This window comes from Nicotiana tabacum, chromosome 24 (assembly GCF_000715075.1).
Source record: "Nicotiana tabacum cultivar K326 chromosome 24, ASM71507v2, whole genome shotgun sequence".
Taxonomy (NCBI): Eukaryota; Viridiplantae; Streptophyta; class Magnoliopsida; order Solanales; family Solanaceae; genus Nicotiana; species Nicotiana tabacum.
The window spans coordinates 96,670,796-96,690,494 of NC_134103.1; the positions used below are offsets into that span (position 1 = coordinate 96,670,796).

General features: G+C 38.4%; 1 protein-coding gene across 3 annotated transcripts; it reads right to left on the reverse strand.

The window, feature by feature from the left end:
* Positions 1-13,293: 13,293 nt before the first annotated feature.
* On the reverse strand, positions 13,294-18,534 carry LOC107768320 (UPF0161 protein At3g09310). Of its 3 annotated transcripts, none has more exons than XM_016587440.2 (6): positions 18,349-18,533; positions 18,196-18,265; positions 17,678-17,737; positions 17,409-17,549; positions 17,171-17,254; positions 13,294-15,499 (listed from the first exon to the last, which is right to left on the reverse strand). In XM_016587440.2, the coding sequence occupies exons 1-5, from the start codon at positions 18,460-18,462 to the stop codon at positions 17,196-17,198; spliced, it is 444 nt and encodes a 147-aa protein (XP_016442926.1). In that variant the 5' UTR covers positions 18,463-18,533; the 3' UTR covers positions 13,294-15,499; positions 17,171-17,195. The 3 variants fall into 3 exon arrangements, with proteins under 3 accessions (XP_016442926.1, XP_016442927.1, XP_016442925.1); XM_016587441.2 differs by lacking the exon at positions 13,294-15,499 and adding an exon at positions 16,955-17,096 and having other exon boundaries at positions 18,349-18,534; XM_016587439.2 differs by lacking the exon at positions 13,294-15,499 and having other exon boundaries at positions 16,955-17,254.
* Between the last annotated feature and the right edge of the window lie 1,165 nt (positions 18,535-19,699).

Below are 19,699 nucleotides of genomic sequence, written 5' to 3' on the forward strand. Positions count from 1 at the left end.
ATTGGTAGTGTTGATCCCTCGGTAGAAGGTTTGTTGAATCATAGCCTCAGTCATATCATTATTCGAGCACTCTTTTACCATGGTACGGTACCTCTCCCAAATCTCGTGCAAAGGCTCATTGGGTTCTTGCTTGAATGCTAGAATCTCATCCTGAAGAGTAGCCATATGCTCGGGAGAAAAGAACTTGGTAATAAATTTTTCCGCTAATTCATCCCATGTATGGATGGAATGGAATGGTTTGGAAATCTTTCTAACCAATCCAAGGCATTACGGGGAAATAGCCTCAACCTTAGAGCGTCCTCGGAGATGTTGGTCTATTTACTCCCCCAACAAGTATCCACAAACCCTTTTAGGTGCTTATATGCATTTTGACTTGGAGCCTCGGTGAATAATCCCTGTTACTCTAGCAATGTAAGCATCACATTAGTGATTTGAAAGTTTTTTGCCCTAATGCGGGGCGGGACTATTGCACTTGCATATCCTTTGTTTGGCAACACCCGATGTGGAGCCTCTTTTGGTGGAGATGGGGGAGGGACGAGAATATTATCATGAGGCGGTCGACCTCGCCTATTTACTTGAGGTTCAAGAGGAACCTCATCACCTTGGTCATCGTCCACTTCCTCCCCCAAAGGCAAATTTCCGAGAGGATTATTGTTGAGAGCCATTTGTGTACCTATAATCAATTCACAAAAAAGTTAGTAACGTGGAAGGAAAAGAAGACAAGTCACCCACAAAACCAAATATATAGCTCCCCGGCAACGACGCCAAAATTGATATCGCCCAAATTCACACCACTGATTGGGATTGTGAAGCGGTCGATGCAATTATAATTACCCAACGTGAGTCGGGGTCGATTCCACAAAGAGCTTATATTGGATTAGGTATATATCTAGACTAGGTGTATGACGTGCCCAAATTGCACTTCCACATAATTGGTTGTTTCTTCCTACTTCTAAAAAGTATACTATTGTTTGTAAATGAAAAGCTAAGGAACGATATTTTTGGTATTTTTTTTTCAAGTTGATAAAAGATCTAGGGTCGTGACTTCCACCTAGGTGGTTACCTAACAGATTGTGGGATTTAGGGCAGGTTTGATTGATCAGGGTGTAATATAGCAATCACACGTAATTACCCACTCTATACCCCACGGTAGTTTGAGTGGTTTTGCAACGCCTCTATCCCCGGGGCTAACTTCATCTAGTTCGGGAGCAGGTGCCGGTTCCTGTAATTGCCATGCCGCGCGTTCCTTTCCTTTGCTACTGGAGACCGAAATTGCATTCATCTCCCTTGCCGCCGGTTGGTCACCCCTTATCTGCTTAATTCCTTCAGGTGTTGGAAACTTCAGCAATTGATGATATGCTGATGGTACAACTTTCATCTCGTGCAACCATGGCCTTCCCAGAATGATGTTATATCCCATATCACCATCTACCACTTCGAAGAGAGTTGTTTTCATTACTCCTTCGGCGTTTGTGAGTAATAAAATTTCCCCTCGAGTTGTCACGCTCGCGAGGTCGAATCCGGCGAGGAGCTTTGTGGCCGGAATAATGCTTCCGATGAGTTTAGCTTGCTCCAATATTCTCCATTGTATGATATTAGCCGAACTTCCTGGATCCACTAGAACATGTTTAATCTTAAAATCTAGCACATTTAAAGAAATTACCAGTGCGTCATTACGTGGTAGCAATAATCCGTCTGCGTCCTCCTTCGTAAAAGTGATATCGTCTTCCCGGAGCCTTTTTCTATGGGTTATTGATACTTTCAACTTTTTTGCTGCCGAAAAAGTGACCCCGTTGATCTCGTTCCCTTCGAAGATCATGTTGATCGTTTGGTGCGAGGGATCATCTCCTTCTTTCGAGGGTTCCGCATTGTCCCGATTACGACCATAATTGTTCTTAGCTCGGTCACTCAAGAATTCTCTGAGGTGACCATTCTTCAATAATGTTGCCACTTCTTCCCTGAGGTATCGGCAGTCCCCTGTCCGGTGGCCATTTATCCCATGGTATTCACACCTTAAGTTGGGATCCCTCTGGCTGGGATCAGATCTCATTGGTTTCGGGAACAATGCTTCTTTGATGTTTCTCATGGCTGACAGTAATTCCACTATACTGACGTTAAAGTTGTATTCCAATAACTTAGGTATATATCTAGACTAGGTGTATGACGTGCCCAAATTGCACTTCCACATAATTGGTTGTTTCTTCCTACTTCTAAAAAGTATACTATTGTTTGTAAATGAAAAGCTAAGGAACAATATTTTTGGTATTTTGTTTTTCAAGTTGATAAAAGATCTAGGGTCGTGACTTCCACCTAGGTGGTTACCTAACAGATTGTGGGATTTAGGGCAGGTTTGATTGATCAGGGTGTAATATAGCAATCACACGTAATTACCCACTCTATACCCCACGGTAGTTTGAGTGGTTTTGCAACGCCTCTATCCCCGGGGCTAACTTCATCTAGTTCGGGAGCAGGTGCCGGTTCCTGTAATTGCCATGCCGCGCGTTCCTTTCCTTTGCTACTGGAGACCGAAATTGCATTCATCTCCCTTGCCGCCGGTTGGTCACCCCTTATCTGCTTAATTCCTTCAGGTGTTGGAAACTTCAGCAATTGATGATATGCTGATGGTACAACTTTCATCTCGTGCAACCATGGCCTTCCCAGAATGATGTTATATCCCATATCACCATCTACCACTTCGAAGAGAGTTGTTTTCATTAATCCTTCGGCGTTTGTGAGTAATAAAATTTCCCTTCGAGTTGTCACGCTCGCGAGGTCGAATCCGGCGAGGAGCTTTGTGGCCGGAATAATGCTTCCGATGAGTTTAGCTTGCTCCAATATTCTCCATTGTATGATATTAGCCGAACTTCCTGGATCCACTAGAACATGTTTAATCTTAAAATCTAGCACATTTAAAGAAATTACCAGTGCGTCATTACGTGGTAGCAATAATCCGTCTGCGTCCTCCTTCGTAAAAGTGATATCGTCTTCCCGGAGCCTTTTTCTATGGGTTATTGATACTTTCAACTTTTTTGCTGCCGAAAAAGTGACCCCGTTGATCTCGTTCCCTCCGAAGATCATGTTGATCGTTTGGTGCGAGGGATCATCTCCTTCTTTCGAGGGTTCCGCATTGTCCCGATTACGACCATAATTGTTCTTAGCTCGGTCACTCAAGAATTCTCTGAGGTGACCATTCTTCAATAATGTTGCCACTTCTTCCCTGAGGTATCGGCAGTCCCCTGTCTGGTGGCCATTCGTCCCATGGTATTCACACCTTAAGTTGGGATCCCTCTGGCTGGGATCAGATCTCATTGGTTTCGGGAACAATGCTTCTTTGATGTTTCTCATGGCTGACAGTAATTCCACTATACTGACGTTAAAGTTGTATTCCAATAACTTGGGGTAAGAAAGATCCCGTGACCTTGACGCTTCTTTATCCTGCAGTGATCTATTGTTCCGACCGCGATCAGTCCTTTTGTCAACGGTGAACCTGTCCGCTGTCCAGAAGCCTCTACCGCGACCTTCTGTCTGTTCGTAGGGCAAAAACTAGCCCCTCGAAGTCCGTCTGTCCCTGTCGTAATCGTCTTTTGATTTTTCTCTGTTCTTCTCCCGTCCTTTGGTCGACGATGGAAAACCAACCTGATCATCATCGATCCTTATCTTTGACTCGTACCGGTTGTGGACATCTGCCCAAGTCGTTGCTTGAAACTCAAGCGGGTTTTCCTTTAGTTTCCGAAAAGCATCTGAACTTCTCGGATTCAATCCCTTGGTGAATGCTTCAGCCGCCCATTCATCCGTGACAGCTGGGAGCAACATTCTCTCCTTCTGGAATTGGGTAACGAATTCTCGTAGTAACTCGAACTCTCCTTGCGCAATCCTGAATATGTCAGCCTTTCGGGCTTGTACTTTTCTGGCCCCGGCATGAGCCTTGATGAAAGAGTATGCGAGCATCTCAAAGGAGTTTATGGAATTCTCGGGTAATAGTGAATACCACGTCAAGGCTCCCATCGTGAGAGTTTCTCCAAATTTCTTCAGCAAAACAGATTCAATTTCGAGATGAGCTAAATCATTTCCCTTCATCGCCGTTGTGTAGGTGGTAATATGCTCCTGAGGGTCTGAAGTTCCGTTATACTTTGGCACATCAGGCATTTTGAACCGCTTCGGGATTAATTCTGGTGTTGCACTTGGCTTGTATGGCAATTGAGTATAATTCTTTGAGTCCGGGGCTTTCAGCACTGGTGGCGCGCCCGAAATTTGGTCTATGCGGGCGTTCACTTCCCTCATAAAGCGTAAAAGTTCATTCTTAAAAGATCGTTCTCGTTATTGATGTCGGATCTGCCCCCAGCCCCATCGAAGCCAACTTCGCCCCTAGGAGTGTTGTTGTCAATCCTCTGCATTGTTTGATTTGCGAGAGCACCGGGAGGAATCAGATCTCGTATATTCGCATTATTCGAAGCCCCCGACAGTGCATGCTTCAACTCCGTCATAACCTTATCTTGTCGCGTGAGGTAGCCTAGAATGATCGCCTGTTGCTCTTGCAAGACCCTTACCGCGTCAACGACATGTTCCTCATCAACATCATCGGGAGTTGTCTCCCGAACATGTCGAGGATATTGCCTGTCATGCACCGGTGTGGTGCCATTCCCCTCATTGTGGGTGTCACTGATTGAGTCCTCGAATTAAGGTTGATCGTGTTGTTAACACCGTTATCTTCCATTTCTTATGATTTTTTCTAAGACAAAATAATCAAAACACGCTAGTAAAAAAGGCAAGGATCAATTTAATTGCACGATTGTCTAGGCCCCACAGTGGGCGCCAAATTGTTTATCCGTAAAACGGTACAGTTGAATTTATACGTGATTTCTAGACAAGTGAATCAATTTGATCCTGAAATAATAAAATAATTGAAGAATTATGCAATACTTAGCCTTGAGATAGAGACAAAATAATAGAAACAACTAATTGTTTATCCGTAAAACGGTACAGTTGAATTTATACGTGGTTTCTAGACAAGTGAATCAATTTGATCATGAAATAATAAAATAATTGAAGAATTATGCAATACTTAGCCTTGAGATAGAGACAAAATAATAGAAACAGCAGTTTCGAAAACAGGGTTTCTGGTAGGGTTGTTCAAAACCGAACCGAAATCGTTAACCGAACCGATAACTTATTGGCTTATTGGTATCGGATTATCGGGGTAATGTATGGTGAACAGATTGAGATTTTATAATTAACGGCTTAACAGTTTAGGGGCGGATTACTCAATTTTCTTATCGGCTAAACCGTTAACCCGTTAAGAATTTTATATTTATACTTTTACCCTTATGTATATAAAGTACTATTGAAACCCTAAATGGCTAAATCCCTAATTTCTATTTTCTAATTCTCAATTGTCTTCAGCCACCATAGGCAGAGAAGTCGTCAGTCTCGTCTCTCTCTTGAATTGAAAACTGAAAAGTCAAAAAATCGAAATCTCTATGATTTATACGTGTATGTATGTATGAGTAGTCTTGATGGTATTAAAAAAATGATTAATACATATATGCCAATATTAGTAGTCTTGAAGACTCTTCAATTAAAAATACCGTTTGGTTAGATCTTAGATGGTATTAAAAATTTGGTATTGATTTGAAACTGTTTGGTATTGGTTGAATGATTGTTCAAAATTCTTTTATTTGGTTTAGACGATAATCGTCCGATAATTGTTAATCTGATACCAATACGCCTGTTGTCTTATTGGATGGCTAGCGGATTACTACATTTATAATCCAATAACCGTTAAGCCGAACCATTAAGCGTAATTATCCGTCTGATCCGCCCGGGAATAGGGTTTCCGTGCACAACAATAATGAAATAAATAAAGCAAGAAGATAAGATTGTATTAAGCTTTGAATAGAATGTAGCATAAGTTTGTCAGAAAATTCGTGTCCTCTACAATGATAACTGAGCTCACTATTTATAGCTACGTCTAGGGAAGGAGGTCCTAGGATCGTGCCCCTCTTTAATGTCAATTATGAGGGTCATTGATGAAGATGTAACGGTGAACATAAATGCCAAATTCCCTGTAATGGGCAATGATTCTTAATGCCACGGAATACTCTCTATTAAATGCTACTGGGCGAAGAGTATTTATCACATCTTTATGAGCGTTATTCTTTCCGGTGACAAACGGAATAGTTGCCTTTGGTCTTGGCCATCCCTCCGTCTTGGGTTCCACGTGTCCATTTTTTGGGTGGCCACGTGTCATAGCATATTTTACCCTATACACATCGTTTGGTAATTGCAAGATCAATCACTGTTATTTCTGCTCTACCTCAACGTAAAATTTGATAGAATGACCTTAATATTTGAGATTACACCTATAATTTTTCTTACATGACTTCAGAGAAAGTTTTCAAAGGTTGTATCTTATTGTGTAAATAAGATAGCGAAACACTTTTGAACAAACTAAGCAACTCATTTAAGTCTTGATATTAGCTTGTGAGGCTTGTTCACAATAGACTAGTCTTGGTAGAAATCCAAGTGTAAAAGGATCTTTTAAGCTTTGTTTTCTGGTCCAATTGATCTCAACGTTGACGTAATATACAATTCCAGATATTAGGCACAACAAAAGTGACTCAAGTCACCTCATACTTCCTTCATATGCAGCCAAAAGAAAAGAGTTTTGCGCTTTTGGTCCTTGCAAAATAGGATCAAATGTGCCACTTCAAATACATTGTAGGGATAAAAGTGCTACTTGTGAGAATGAAGGAGTCGACTGTGCAGTACTGAGAATGAGCCAACTGTCAAGTTAGTTAGGACAGCTGGCAGAGTTAGTTGATGTTGTTAGAGGTAGTTACCAATAGTTAGTGATCTTAGCTTAATTAAGTAGTGGTTAGTTATGTCTATAAATACAGAGTTTGTATGTGTTATTGTTTACAATAATTGAATATGCAGAAAAGTTTCTTTATTCATTTCTCTCTCCTCCTCCTTATTCCTTGCACGATACTGTTACATTGCTCCATTAATGGAGGCCATGACCTAGCTCAGTTGAAGCTCAGTTCACATGGCATCAGAGCAGTCGTGACTGGGAGTACACGAACACTGTAATTTTATTGTCAATTCTAGTAATTGATCTTCCTCTTAAGCTCAACGATGGGAGATGACAAGATCAATCACACTCATTCACTGTTTCTTCATCCTTCTGACACGCCGAGTTCAGTTTTGATTCCAATTCAACTCACAGGATCTGAAAACTATGGATTGTGGTAGAGAACGATGCGAATTGCACTTCTAGCTAAACGAAAATTAGGGTTCGTGACTGGTACTTTTAAAAAGGATTCCTTTAAGAAGGAACTACATGAGGAATGGGAGACATGCAATGCAATTATCTTCTCCTAGATCATGAATACAACATCGCAGAACCTAGTTAGTGGAATTGCTTATGCATTTGATGCTCATTTAGTTTGGAAGGACTTAAAGGAGAGGTTTGATAAGGTTTAATCGTGTAAGGATCTTCCAATTGCATAGAGAAATTGCAACAATCTCACAAGGAACAGATTCTGTGGACACCTATTTTACAAAGCTGAAAGAGTTATGGTCAGAGTATGATGCCTTGGTGCCTTCACCTGGATGTGACTGTGTGAAATCAAAGGATTATATCGTGCATCTTCATCAGCAGAGGTTGCTTCAATTTCTGAGTGGTTTCAACGAATCATATGATCAAGCAAGGAGACAAATCCTAATGAAGACAACAGAACCAACGCTGAATCAGGCTTATGCTCTGATTTGTGAAGATGAGAGTCAGAGGTCAAGTCCATATCCAGCCCTAGCTGTTAAAGCAGATACAAATGTTATGCAGGCTGGTCGAGGGACAATTCCTAGAGGAGAGCCAATTGCCATGCAAGTTGGTAGACGACAACCCTATAAAGGGAAGAAACCTTTCATGAGAGGTGACTATTGTCATAAAAATGGGCATTTGAAGGAAAATTGCTTTAAATTGATAGGGTATCGAGAAGACTTTAAGGCAAAAAGGCAGGTTGTGGCTAACAGTGCTACTGGTGTTCTTGAACGTGAACAACAAATACAGATGAATGGAGAAAAAGGAGCAAGCTATGATCAAGTAGCATGGCACTTCTTCACTGAGGATCAGTACATGCAAATACTGAATATGCTGAATAAGGATACTTCTGTACCACAAGTAAACATGGCAGGTACTAATGACTAATTGCTCTAATAGTGAGTGGATAGTTGATTCTGGTGCAACTCATCACATAGCTGCTTCATTAGACTTGCTGCATTCTAAAACTAAGTTGAAAGGTGAACAAAAAGAACAGGTACAATTGCCCACCGGTGAGAGAACTGACATTACACATACTGGTAGTGCAACCATTCTTAAGGATTTGGAGGTAAAAAATGTGCTATTTGTTTTCGACTTCAAATTTAATTTGCTGTTTGTATCCAAACTCACAAAGGAACTCTGCTACTCAATTCATTTGTATCCTGACTTCTGTGTATTTCAGGACCTTTGGAGTGGCAGGGTGAGGAGGATTAGTAAGGAAAAAGGAGGTCTATATGTGGTGAAGGATGCACACATAGCAAAAGTGTTGCAGCAAATGTCAACAGCCACCACTCAAAAGCCAGGATTTGATGGTCATCTTTGGCATCAGAGATTAGGACATGCCTCAGTTAGCACAATGAAGCATATCAAGTCTTTTCAGCATGCAACAGTAGATCTAAATGTAAATAAGGATTGTTCAGTTTGCCCTTTGGCTAAACAAAGTAGGTTGGCCTTTCCTAGAAGTTGTTCTAGAAGTGTTAGTCTTTTGCTATTGTTACATATGGATGTTTGGGGTCCTTATAAGTTCCCTACACATGATGGGAAGCATTTTTTCTTGACCATTGTGGATGATCATTCAAGATATACTTGGGTCCATTTGCTGCAATTAAAGAGTGATGTTATAGTAATATTGCAGAAGTTTCTTTCTATGCTCCGAACACAGTTCAATGTAGTTGTTAAGACCATTAAAACAGACAATGGAGGAGAATTTTTTAATAAACAATGGAGTACCATCTTTGATCACTATGGTATAGTACACCAAAGTAGCTGCGCATACACACCACAGCAAAATGGGGTGGTAGAAAGGAAACACAGACACATTCTAGAAATAACTTTCTAGCAAATTACCAACCAAATATTGGGGAGAGTGCATAACTACTGCTATATATCTTATCAATAGGCTTCCTACTGTTGTTCTGGATGAAAAAATACCTTATGAGTTGTTGTATCATACACAACCTTCACTCAACCATTTGAGAGGATTTGGTTGCCTCTGCTATGCTACTACTTTGGTGCATGGAAACAAATTTTCAGCAAGAGCCAAATCAGCAGTCCATCTTGGGTACTCAGAAACTCAGAAAGGCTACAAGCTGCTGGATCTCTCTACTAACCAGTTTCTTGTTTGCAGGGATGTTGTGTTTAAGGAGCACTTATTTCCTTTTATTCAGCCTTCCTTATGGAAACATTCGATGGTCCATGATAAGGGGAGTGTGCAGGTTAATCATGAACCATTTCCAGCTAATCATGACTTCCTACAACAAGAAGATCATGAAGGCATTGAACCTGCATCCACTTCTCATCCACAAGAAGCTGTAGTTTCACCAATAGAGGATTCAACTCCAATTCCAATTCCTGGTGTGGATAATGTACCAACTGAGGAAGTGCAGAATGGGCATGCAGCAAATGAGTATACACAAGGAGAAACAAGTACAGCACCAAGCTTACATGACATTGTAAGTGAGGAAGAGCATGATGCAATGTACTTGCCACAAGATGTAGACACATTACCAGAGATAGAGCCTGCTCTTGCAAGTGAAGAACCAAGAAGATCTAGCAGAAATGTCAAAGAGCCCTTGTGGTTGAAGGATTATGTGACACAAAAGAAAAATAATGGAACAACACTGTATCCTCTATCAGGCCACTTAACATATAGCAAGCTGTCAGCATCTTGCCAAAGATTTGTAGCAAAGATCTCTTCATTGACAGAACCTCAGAGTTTTGCAGAAGCATCTAAAGACAAAAGATGGGTGGAAGCAATGCAGTTGGAGATTAAGGCCTTAGAAGATAACAAGACTTGGGAGATAGTAGACTTGCCTAAAGGAAAGAACACCATTGGCTCAAAATGGATGTACAAGATAAAGTTCAAAGCAGATGGAGAAGTTGAAATATTCAAAGCTAGATTAGTGGCCAAGGGGTACAGTCAAAAGGAAGGTCTGGATTATCATGAGATCTTCTCACCATACACAAAATGGTAACTGTGAGAGCAGTCATTGCAATGGCAGCCTTAAAGGGATGGAACATGTACCAAATGGATGTTCATAATGCATTTCTCCAAGGAGATCTATATGAAGATGTGTATATGGAACTGCCTCGGGGCTTCAGAAGACAGGGGGAGACAGAAGTTTACAAGTTAGTGAAATCCTTGTATGGCTTGAAGCAGGCCTCAAGACAATGGAATATCAAAGTTACTGAAGCTCTTCTAGATGCAGGCTATAGTCAGAGTCTCTATGGTTACTCATTATTCACAAAGAAAAAGGGAACAGAATTTGTAGTTGTGTTAGTGTATGTTGATGACTTACTCATCACAGGAAATAATGAGGAATTTATTCAGGAGACAAAGAATGTTTTAAACATGAAGTTCAAAGTGAAAGATCTTAGAGAATTAAGGTATTTCCTAGGGATAGAAGTCATGAGATCCAATCAAGGGATCTTGTTGAACCAGAGGAAGTATGCACTTCAACTGGTGTCTGATCTAGGTCTGGGAGCAACAAAGCCAACAACCACTCCACTTGATATGAATCAAAAGTTCACCTCAGTTGAATTTGATAGACATGTTAGAGTAGCTGGAGATGAGATGTTGGCAGACATTTCAGCTTATCAGAGGTTAATTGGCAGGTTGATATACCTAACAATCACTACGCCAGATATCATATTTGATGTGCAGACATTGAGTCAATTCATGCAATCACCTAAGTAGTCCCACTGGGAAGCAACAGTAAGGGTAGTGAAATACATCAAACAGAATCAAGGAATGGGAATTCTGATGAGTAGCAGGCATGCAGACAATCTGGTTTGTTATTGTGATGCAGATTGGGCATCATGCCCTAACACTAGAAGATCAGTGACTGGGTTTGTGGTGAAATTTGGAGACTCATTGGTATCTTGGAAGTCAAAGAAGCAACAAACAGTTTCTAGAAGCTCAGCAAAAGCAGAATATAGAAGCTTAGCAGCAGCTACTGCAGAAATTGTATGGTTACTGGGACTTTTTGCAGAGCTCAATGTATATATCAAGCAACCAGTGGATATAATGTGTGATAGCAAAGCTGCTTTACAAATTGCAGCTAATCCCATATTTCATGAAAGGACCAAGCATATTAAAATAGATTGTCATTTTGTTAGGGATACAATCAAGGAAGGAAGAATCAAGACACACCACATTGGAACTAAGGATCAGCAGGCAGAACTATTGACTAAAGGGATGGGAAGAATACATCATGGAAATCTACTGGGCAAGCTAGAGTGCTCAACATCTTACACCCTCCAGCTTGAGGGGGAGTGTGAGAATGAAGGAGTCGACTGTGCAGTGCTAAGTAATGAGCCAGCTGTCAAGTTAATTAGGACAGCTGGCAGAGTTAGTTGATGTTGTTAGAGGTAGTTACCAATAGTTAGTGGTCTTAGCTTAATTAAGTAGTGGTTAGCTATGTCTATAAATACAGAGTTTGTATGTGTTATTGTTTACAATAATTGAATATAAAGAAAAGTTCCTTTACTCATTTCTCTCTTCTCCTTCTTCTTCCTTGCACGATACTGTTACATTGCTCCATTAATGGAGGCCATGACCTAGCTCAATTGAGCTCAACTCACACAGGGTATCATAGGGTAGGGGTCCAAAAGCAATATCACATAGTTGACACAGTCCTGAATATAACGTGAAACTAACTTTGACTAGGATTCTATTTGCAGGCTCAGTTTAAAAGTTTCATGTCCACATTAATTGACACATAACATTTGACCTTGAAGTCCTGCCACTCTATTTCTGTAAAAGCAAATTATTGGAAGGGGCCATATGAAGATGGATGTCTACCAAAATTCCCAACCAGAGTGCTAGAATGTTAGGCACACAAAGAGCACAAGAGTTGACACATTATGCTGCATAGTAGAAGTAAGATGTTTGCTAACTATAATGAAGCAAATCAGGAATAGTTCTGAAAATGCAGTTTCACTGCTTTATCAGGAGTTACTTTTCTGGATGTGCCATTCTATTATAATAGTGATGTTTAACTTTGGTGTATGAATCACCAACTAACAAAAGTAAATAATTTGCAATTGTGGTCTGCTGCAGGGTTGGTCTGGATGTGCTGCCCTAATGCTTAATAATACCCTCTAAGAACACAGAAGACCTGATCTTATTCTAGAATATTCTTTTAGATTAGAAATCTCAGAAACCTTGAACTTGTTTTTAAGGTTTTCCTTCTGACAAAATGAAAGATTTATACTGACCAATAAATGATGGAACAAATACTTATGTCATGGAGAGATATGTTTCCGTACTAGGTGTTTACACTAAATCAAGCTATCTAATCTTAGCAGTTAAAGGTTAAAAGTAAAAACAAATACTCCCTCCGTTCCAGTTTATGTGAACCTATTTCCTTTTTGGTTTGTTCCAAAAAGAATGACCCCTTTCTAAATTTGAAAACAATTTAGCTTGAACTTCCAATTCTAGCATTAATGAGAAGCTTTTATAACCACACAAATACTCTTGACCCCCTTTTGACTTGTTTAGGACCACAAATTTCAAAAGTCTTCATTTTTCTTAAACTTTGTGCCCAGTCAAATATGTTCACATAAATTGAAACAGAGGGAGTATCAATTAACTATGATTAAGTGATAAATGTGTATATTAAAATACGTCTTGCATTTATTGATTAGATGTAAACACCAAGTGTGAATAGGTTTTTACCCATAGTCAAGTGATAAGTAAAAGTGATAAGTAAAACAACTTCTTGATCATGATAATTACTATGAACAGAGGCGGATCCAGGATTTAGAGGCTCCGGGTGCCACAAATTTTGAACATAGCCATGTTACAATTTACATTATTTAAATATGGTATAAATTTAATCGGTTCGGGTTATTCGTCTTTAAGGTTACTATAGACAAATCGATCGAGCAAAACAAATATTGAAAAATTATAATAACTTGAAAAAAAACATAAGATTCAACTGGAGTATGTATTTTGTAAAAGAAAAAGGCTCGTTATTTGGATACTCAAGGCAAAAACTTATACTAATAAGTCTAAATATTAAAACAGAAGTAAGCTTACAGACATTATTCAATTTACTATTTTTTATAAAAATTAAGCTCACTCGATATTACATACAATTGTCCTACTTTAGAGCATTTTGATAACAAAATAAACTTTCATCCTTGATTAGAACCGTAACTTATTCAAGGATTTCTCTTTATATTTTTTGCTTTCGGCAAATAGATTTACGGAGTTGTGCTTCTGGAGAAAAAACTTAACTTTTTATCATCTATTCATAAATCATGGAGGAGTTGGGAAAGCGCAATAGTGGGTATTTTTTTTTCACGAGGAAAAAATAGATTTGTGAAAGATTTTTTTTCTATATTTAATGTTTAAAGTAAAAAAAAGAGAAGAAATTTTAAAACGAACTAATAAAACCAAAGAAGAAACAAAGGAATTTGTAGCGGTTAAATGCACCAAAGAAAGGCTTCTAAAATATTTGTGCCAAACTGGACTCGATCTCCCGCGGCAGGGGTGGAAATGACAGTGCCTTTCCGGTGGCACCTTGAATCATTTTGTTAGTGGGGGTGCCACTTAAATTATTTGTATACCTTCCTTCTATATATACCTTTGCATAGTCTCGGCCAAAACTTGCCGGTGGTGTACCACTCTATCCCTTACACATAGATCCGCCCCTGACTATGAGACTTGTGGAGAAGAATGTGAGTATAAAGACACTTATGCTTCTAACAATCACAATAAAGACGGTGATGCTTCAAGGTATGATTTTCTACATACTCTCTTGTGATGAACATAATAATGAAAAAAGTGATTATGAGCTTGATGATGAAACTACTAGGGATATTCTTAATTATTTTTTCCTTTTAACGAAGACAAGCTCCCTGCAAGCTGTAAGGGTGGGTTAGAGGAAGGGGGCTCTTGAGGTATCCAAACTCACTTAGAGACAAGACACAATGACTTGGGAAAATTTCACTCGAAAAGATTATCCAAGAGATCAATTTTTAAAGGTGTCATCCTCTTTCTCTAGAATATTCTTTTATAATGAAAATCTCAGAAACGTTGAATTTTTTTTTAAGGTTTCTCCATTTGACCAAAATATTATGGAACAAATACTTATATATCAACGAGCAATTAACTTAACATAATTACACAATACCAATTGCTTGATAAGTTAAAACTCTGGTTGGCTAACACCTTGCTGAATGATTTGCCAAATTAATAGATTTAAAATGCTTAAAGACAGAACATTAATTTATCATGTGTTACAAAACAACCACAGTAAACACATTCTAAGGTTATAATTCCACTCAATTGAAGTACATTTTTCTTTGATGTATTTGTCTACCTTTATAGTGAATGAGCACGTGTAATTATTAGCTTATGTACTTACCGTGGTTGTTTTATGTCGCACGGTTAATTGATGTTCTGTATTTAAGCAGTTTTAAGTCTATTAAGTAAGCCTGTTTAAGCAAATCTTTTAACAACTGAAGTTTTAATTTATCAAGCATTGGTAAAAACCTTAAAAAGAAGTTCAAGGTTTCTGAGATTTTCACTCTAAAAGAATATTTTAGAGAAAGCACAGGTGGGTGAAACCTTACATAATTGATTCTCTAGAATATTCTTTTAGAGTGAAATTTACCCAAGCCATTCAGTCTTGTTTCTAAATAACTTTGGAAAACTCAAGAGTCCTCCCCTCTTTGCAATTTGCATGAGACTTGTCTTCGTTAAAAGAAAAGCAAATAAGAAGGCCAACAAGAATATTCTATAATAGTTTCCTAATCATCATCATCATGCTCATCATAATTTGACAAGAGTGGGTTGCTCTAGTGGTAAGCATCCTCCACTTCCAACCAACAGGTTGTGAGTTCGAGTCACCCCAAGAGCAAGGTGGGGAATTATTGGAGGGAGGGAGCCGAAGGTCTATCGGAAACAGCCTCTCTACCCCAGGGTAGGGGTAAGGTCTGCATACACATTACCCTCCCCAGACCCCACTAGTGGGATTATACTGGATTGTTGTTGTTGTTGTTGTTGTTGCATCATCATGCTCATAACCAATTTCTTAATGATTATGTTGACCACAAGAAGAGTATGTTGAAGAATCATACCTTAAAGCATCATCATCTTCATAGTCATTGTTAGAAGCATAAGCGTCTTCATACTCACATTCTTCTCTACAAGCCCCATAGCCATCATCTCTATAGTAGTCGTCATCATCAAGAAGTTGAGTATTAATCACTTGTATATGGGTAAAAACTTATCCACACTTGGTGTGTATCTAATCAATAAAATGCAAGACGTATTTTTAATACACATTTATCACTTAACTATTGTTAAGTCATAGTTAAGTGATATGGTGCTAAGATTAAATAGCTTGGTTAGGTGTAAACACCTAGTATACTCTCCATGAGCTTTCTTAACCATGACTCTTAAGATAGTTCAACACTCAGACATATAGTAAAATCATCAAACTTAGATGTGGGTATGAGACGGTACAATAATATATTTAACACTTTCTAGCTTTTAGCTTGAGCAGCAAATTCATTTCACTTAGCTATAGAATACTGGTTGAACAGAGCAGAGCTCTTCAATAACAACATTCTTTTGGAGTAGCAAGATCAATCACTGATATTTCTGTCCACTACGAAAATTTGACCGAGAATGACCTCCAGATTTGAGATTACACTTATAATTCTTCTTACAAGACTTCAGAAAGTTTTCAAAGGTTGCATCTTATTGTACCAATAACTAATGAGCTAGCAAAGTCGAGGTTATGCATAACCAGTGACCTAAGCAAGCAGTAGAGAAACACTTCTGGACAAACTTAGCAACTCAATCAAGTCTTGATATTAGCTTGTGAGAATAGATTAGTCTTAACAGAAATCCAAGTTTAAGAGATCATTTAAGCTTCATTTTCTGGTCCAATTGATGTCAATGTTGAATTAATATTAAAATCGAGATATTAGGCACAACAAAAGTGACTCGAGTCACGCCATACTTGCCTCATATGCAGCCAAAAGAAAAGAGCTTTGCGCTTTTGGTCCTTGTGAAATAGGATAAAATGAGCCACTTCAAGTAAATTTAGGGCAAAAAGTGCTACTAGGGTATCACAGGGTAGGGGACCAAAAGCAATATCACATAGTTGACACAGTCCTGAGCATAACTTTAACTCCAATTCAAGCCAAGTTTGACTAGGATTCTATTTGCAGGCTCAGTTTAAAAGTTCCATGTCCACATTAATTGGGTCATCACATTTGATCTTAAAGTCCCACCACTCTATTGCTATAGAAGTAAATGGATGTGTACCATAATTCCCAATCAGATTGCTAGAATGTTAGGCACACAAAGAGCAAAAGAACTTGGAGACATTATGCTGTAAGTAGAAGAACGACGCTCGCTAACTTTTCTGAAGCAAATCAGGAATAATTCTGAAAATGCAGTTTCATTTCTTTTTAAGGAGTTACTTTTCTTGATCTGTCATTTTATTACAATGATGAATTTAACCTTGGTATATGAATCTCCAGGTAACTGAAGTAGAAAATTTTCAATGTGGGCTGCTGCAGGTTTGGTTTAGGTGCGCTGCCCTAATGCTAAGTACTAACCCCCTCTAAGAACACCAAAGACTCACATTCTATACAACATTGAAACCTTCATGATTGATTAACAGACTTTTTTCTCAAACTGATCGTCTAGGACCTACTAGAAGATAAATTATTAAAAGACACAGAAGTGAACTGGATGGAAACGGTGAACACATTCCTTTTGATATGAGCTAAAGAAGAATGCTACCATGACCTGCATTACTGAATACCATAAACAATAATTTTGTTTTCCAATATCATGAGTTTGCATTTCCAAAATCCATGTACCTGTACATATATTTGATACCAAGTGTCATTCCAGCGGTGGACTTTCCTCGCCAAACCATCTCGGGGGATCGAAGCCAGATCCTCCTGTCATGTTTGAAAATACACGAGCGACATACTAAGATATTACTCCAAGACTTATCAACAAAACTAATAGTATCTCACTCAAAGCTAAGAATAGCTCCTGTAAAGCTTCAGAGTGACCTCAGAATTTTAAGCCAACAATGAAACATCATTTTACCTAGAGGGTTACAGCGACAAAGACGCCATGCCGTCAAGACTGTCCCTTTAACAACACCATATTTCTTGTAAGCGATCATGGAGTATTCACTGCATGTTGGTACATAGCGACAACTTTTTGGCATTATTGGTGAGATTTCCCCTGCTTAATAGTCAATGGTTACACATTTCCTCCTGGTCTTTATGATATAAACGTAAGAATCAAAATAGCTCAACAGAATCAGGAAAACTAAAATGTCACATTTTAGCTAAAGCATACCAAGAACTTACTTTTATAGAACTTGAGCATTGACAATGCAGCTTTGACCCCCAAATTATCTTCTTCATCATCTAAATCCAAAAGGCAAGCACCAAATTTAACCATGATTATATTAAGGTAAACAAACACCTTAATTTAAAGTAAATTTATAAAAATATAGGGTGTTTAGCTTTATGAATGGCCATTAACTTTTTTTTTATAGCACAAAAGACATTAGATTAACGAAAAGTCAGTCAACTTCACAAAAGTATAAAAGTCACTAAACTATTTTTTGTAACAAAAAAATGAGTTAGTTTTACCTAAGTATCACATAAAGTCACTAGAAGGAAACAAATGAGACATTTTTTGTGATTCTTAGACAAAGTTGGGTGACTTTTGAGTTACATATAATCATTTAGCGAGACTCTGTATATTCAGGCAAAGTTAGTGGTTTTCTCGTCACAAAAAAAAGTTTAGTTACTCTAGATAATATAAAAAGTTGAATGAGCATCAATGAAACTAGTATTAATAGTTGGGGACAGCCGGATACCTTGAGAATTGCTTTCGCCGGAATCTGACCCACTAACGATACATAGGGCCCGACTCTGCCGCCTATGTTTCTACAAGAAAAGAGGGGAAAGTCTACATTATGATTAATTGAAAATTGAGAAGGTAAGAATTGGAGTTGTGAAATGGAAGGTACGTTTCTCAAAGGAAAGAAAAGACTTGATTGCTGCTTCCTGTAAGCTGATAAACTGGAGCTGGAATCTGTTGGAGAAAAGGGTTTGTTGCTGGCTAGGGACAAAGCTAGCGCCATTGATGAAAAGCTTTGAAGGCATTTGAATGGAATGGCTATAATTTGTTTGTTAAGTACTCCTTTAATTAGATAAGAAAAAAGTTTAACTTATATTGACCGAGATGACGCTATATTTTTTCTTTTTACATCATCAATCAGATCTTTTGAAAGATTGTATCGTTAACCTTTTATAACAAAAATTGAAAATTAGGTTGATTCCTTATTAAGTGTGAGCTGATAATGTAAAGCGAACTGATAGGAGCTTCAAAAATTAATCAAGTTACGTGAACAAATAATATTTTGTTATGAAATATAGCTCAAAGTAACAATATGGAACAAAGAAAAATAAGTTAAGAGATATACAGAGAAAGAGAGAAGAAATTTTATTTCTTCAATTGTGTGTATTTTTCTATCTATTACAAAGCCTTTATATAGGCATAAAAAGTGAAGAAAATATGTCATTGAATATGTCATTAAACATAGAAAATATGTCATTGAATATGTCATTAAACATTTGAGATGAAGATCATGGAGGAAGATTAGACATCCACCATAATTTGATATTTCTTTTAACACTCCCCCTTGGATGTCCATAGATAATGTGTCTCGTTAAAACCTTATTAGAAAAAAAAAATTCTAGTGAAGGAAAAAGAGTACACATGTTTAGGAATACGCTTTTTGGTTGCCTCATTAAAAACTTTGCAAGGAAAGAGTACACTACGTATTAACTCCCCCTGATGAGAGCATCAATTCATATCCTTGAGTCTTCGCATCCCAATCTTGTACACTAGTTTCTTGAAGGTTGACGTCGGTAGAGATTTGGTGAACAAATCAGCCATATTATCACTTGAACGGATCTGTTGCACACTGATATCACCATTCTTTTGAAGATCATGTGTGAAAAATAACTTTTGTGAAATATATTTTGTTCTATCTCCTTTTATGAATCATCCCTTCAATTGAGCTATGCATGCTGCATTGTCTTCATATAAAATTGTGGGTAGTTTGTCACACTTCAAATCACATTTATCTCGAATTAGGTGTATTACAGACCTCAACCATACACATTCTCGATTTGCTTCATGAATAGCAATTATCTCAGCATGATTAGATGAAGTAGCTACGATTGATTGCTTAGTCGATCGTCAAGATATTGCAGTGCCTCCACATATAAACACATAGCCAGTTTAAGATCGAGCCTTGTGTGGGTCAGATAAATACCCAGCATCGGCATAACCAACAAGATCGGGACTGCAAT

Coding starts and splice junctions, on each gene's coding strand:
- LOC107768320 (XM_016587440.2), bottom strand. CDS start 18,462: ATGGCGCTAGCTTTGTCCCTAGCCAGCAACAAACCCTTTTCTCCAACA. Junction 18,266..18,348: donor TTTTCTTTCCTTTGAGAAAC/GTACCTTCCATT, acceptor CTTTTCTTGTAG/AAACATAGGCGGCAGAGTCG. Junction 17,738..18,195: donor CGGCGAAAGCAATTCTCAAG/GTATCCGGCTGT, acceptor TTTTGGATTTAG/ATGATGAAGAAGATAATTTG.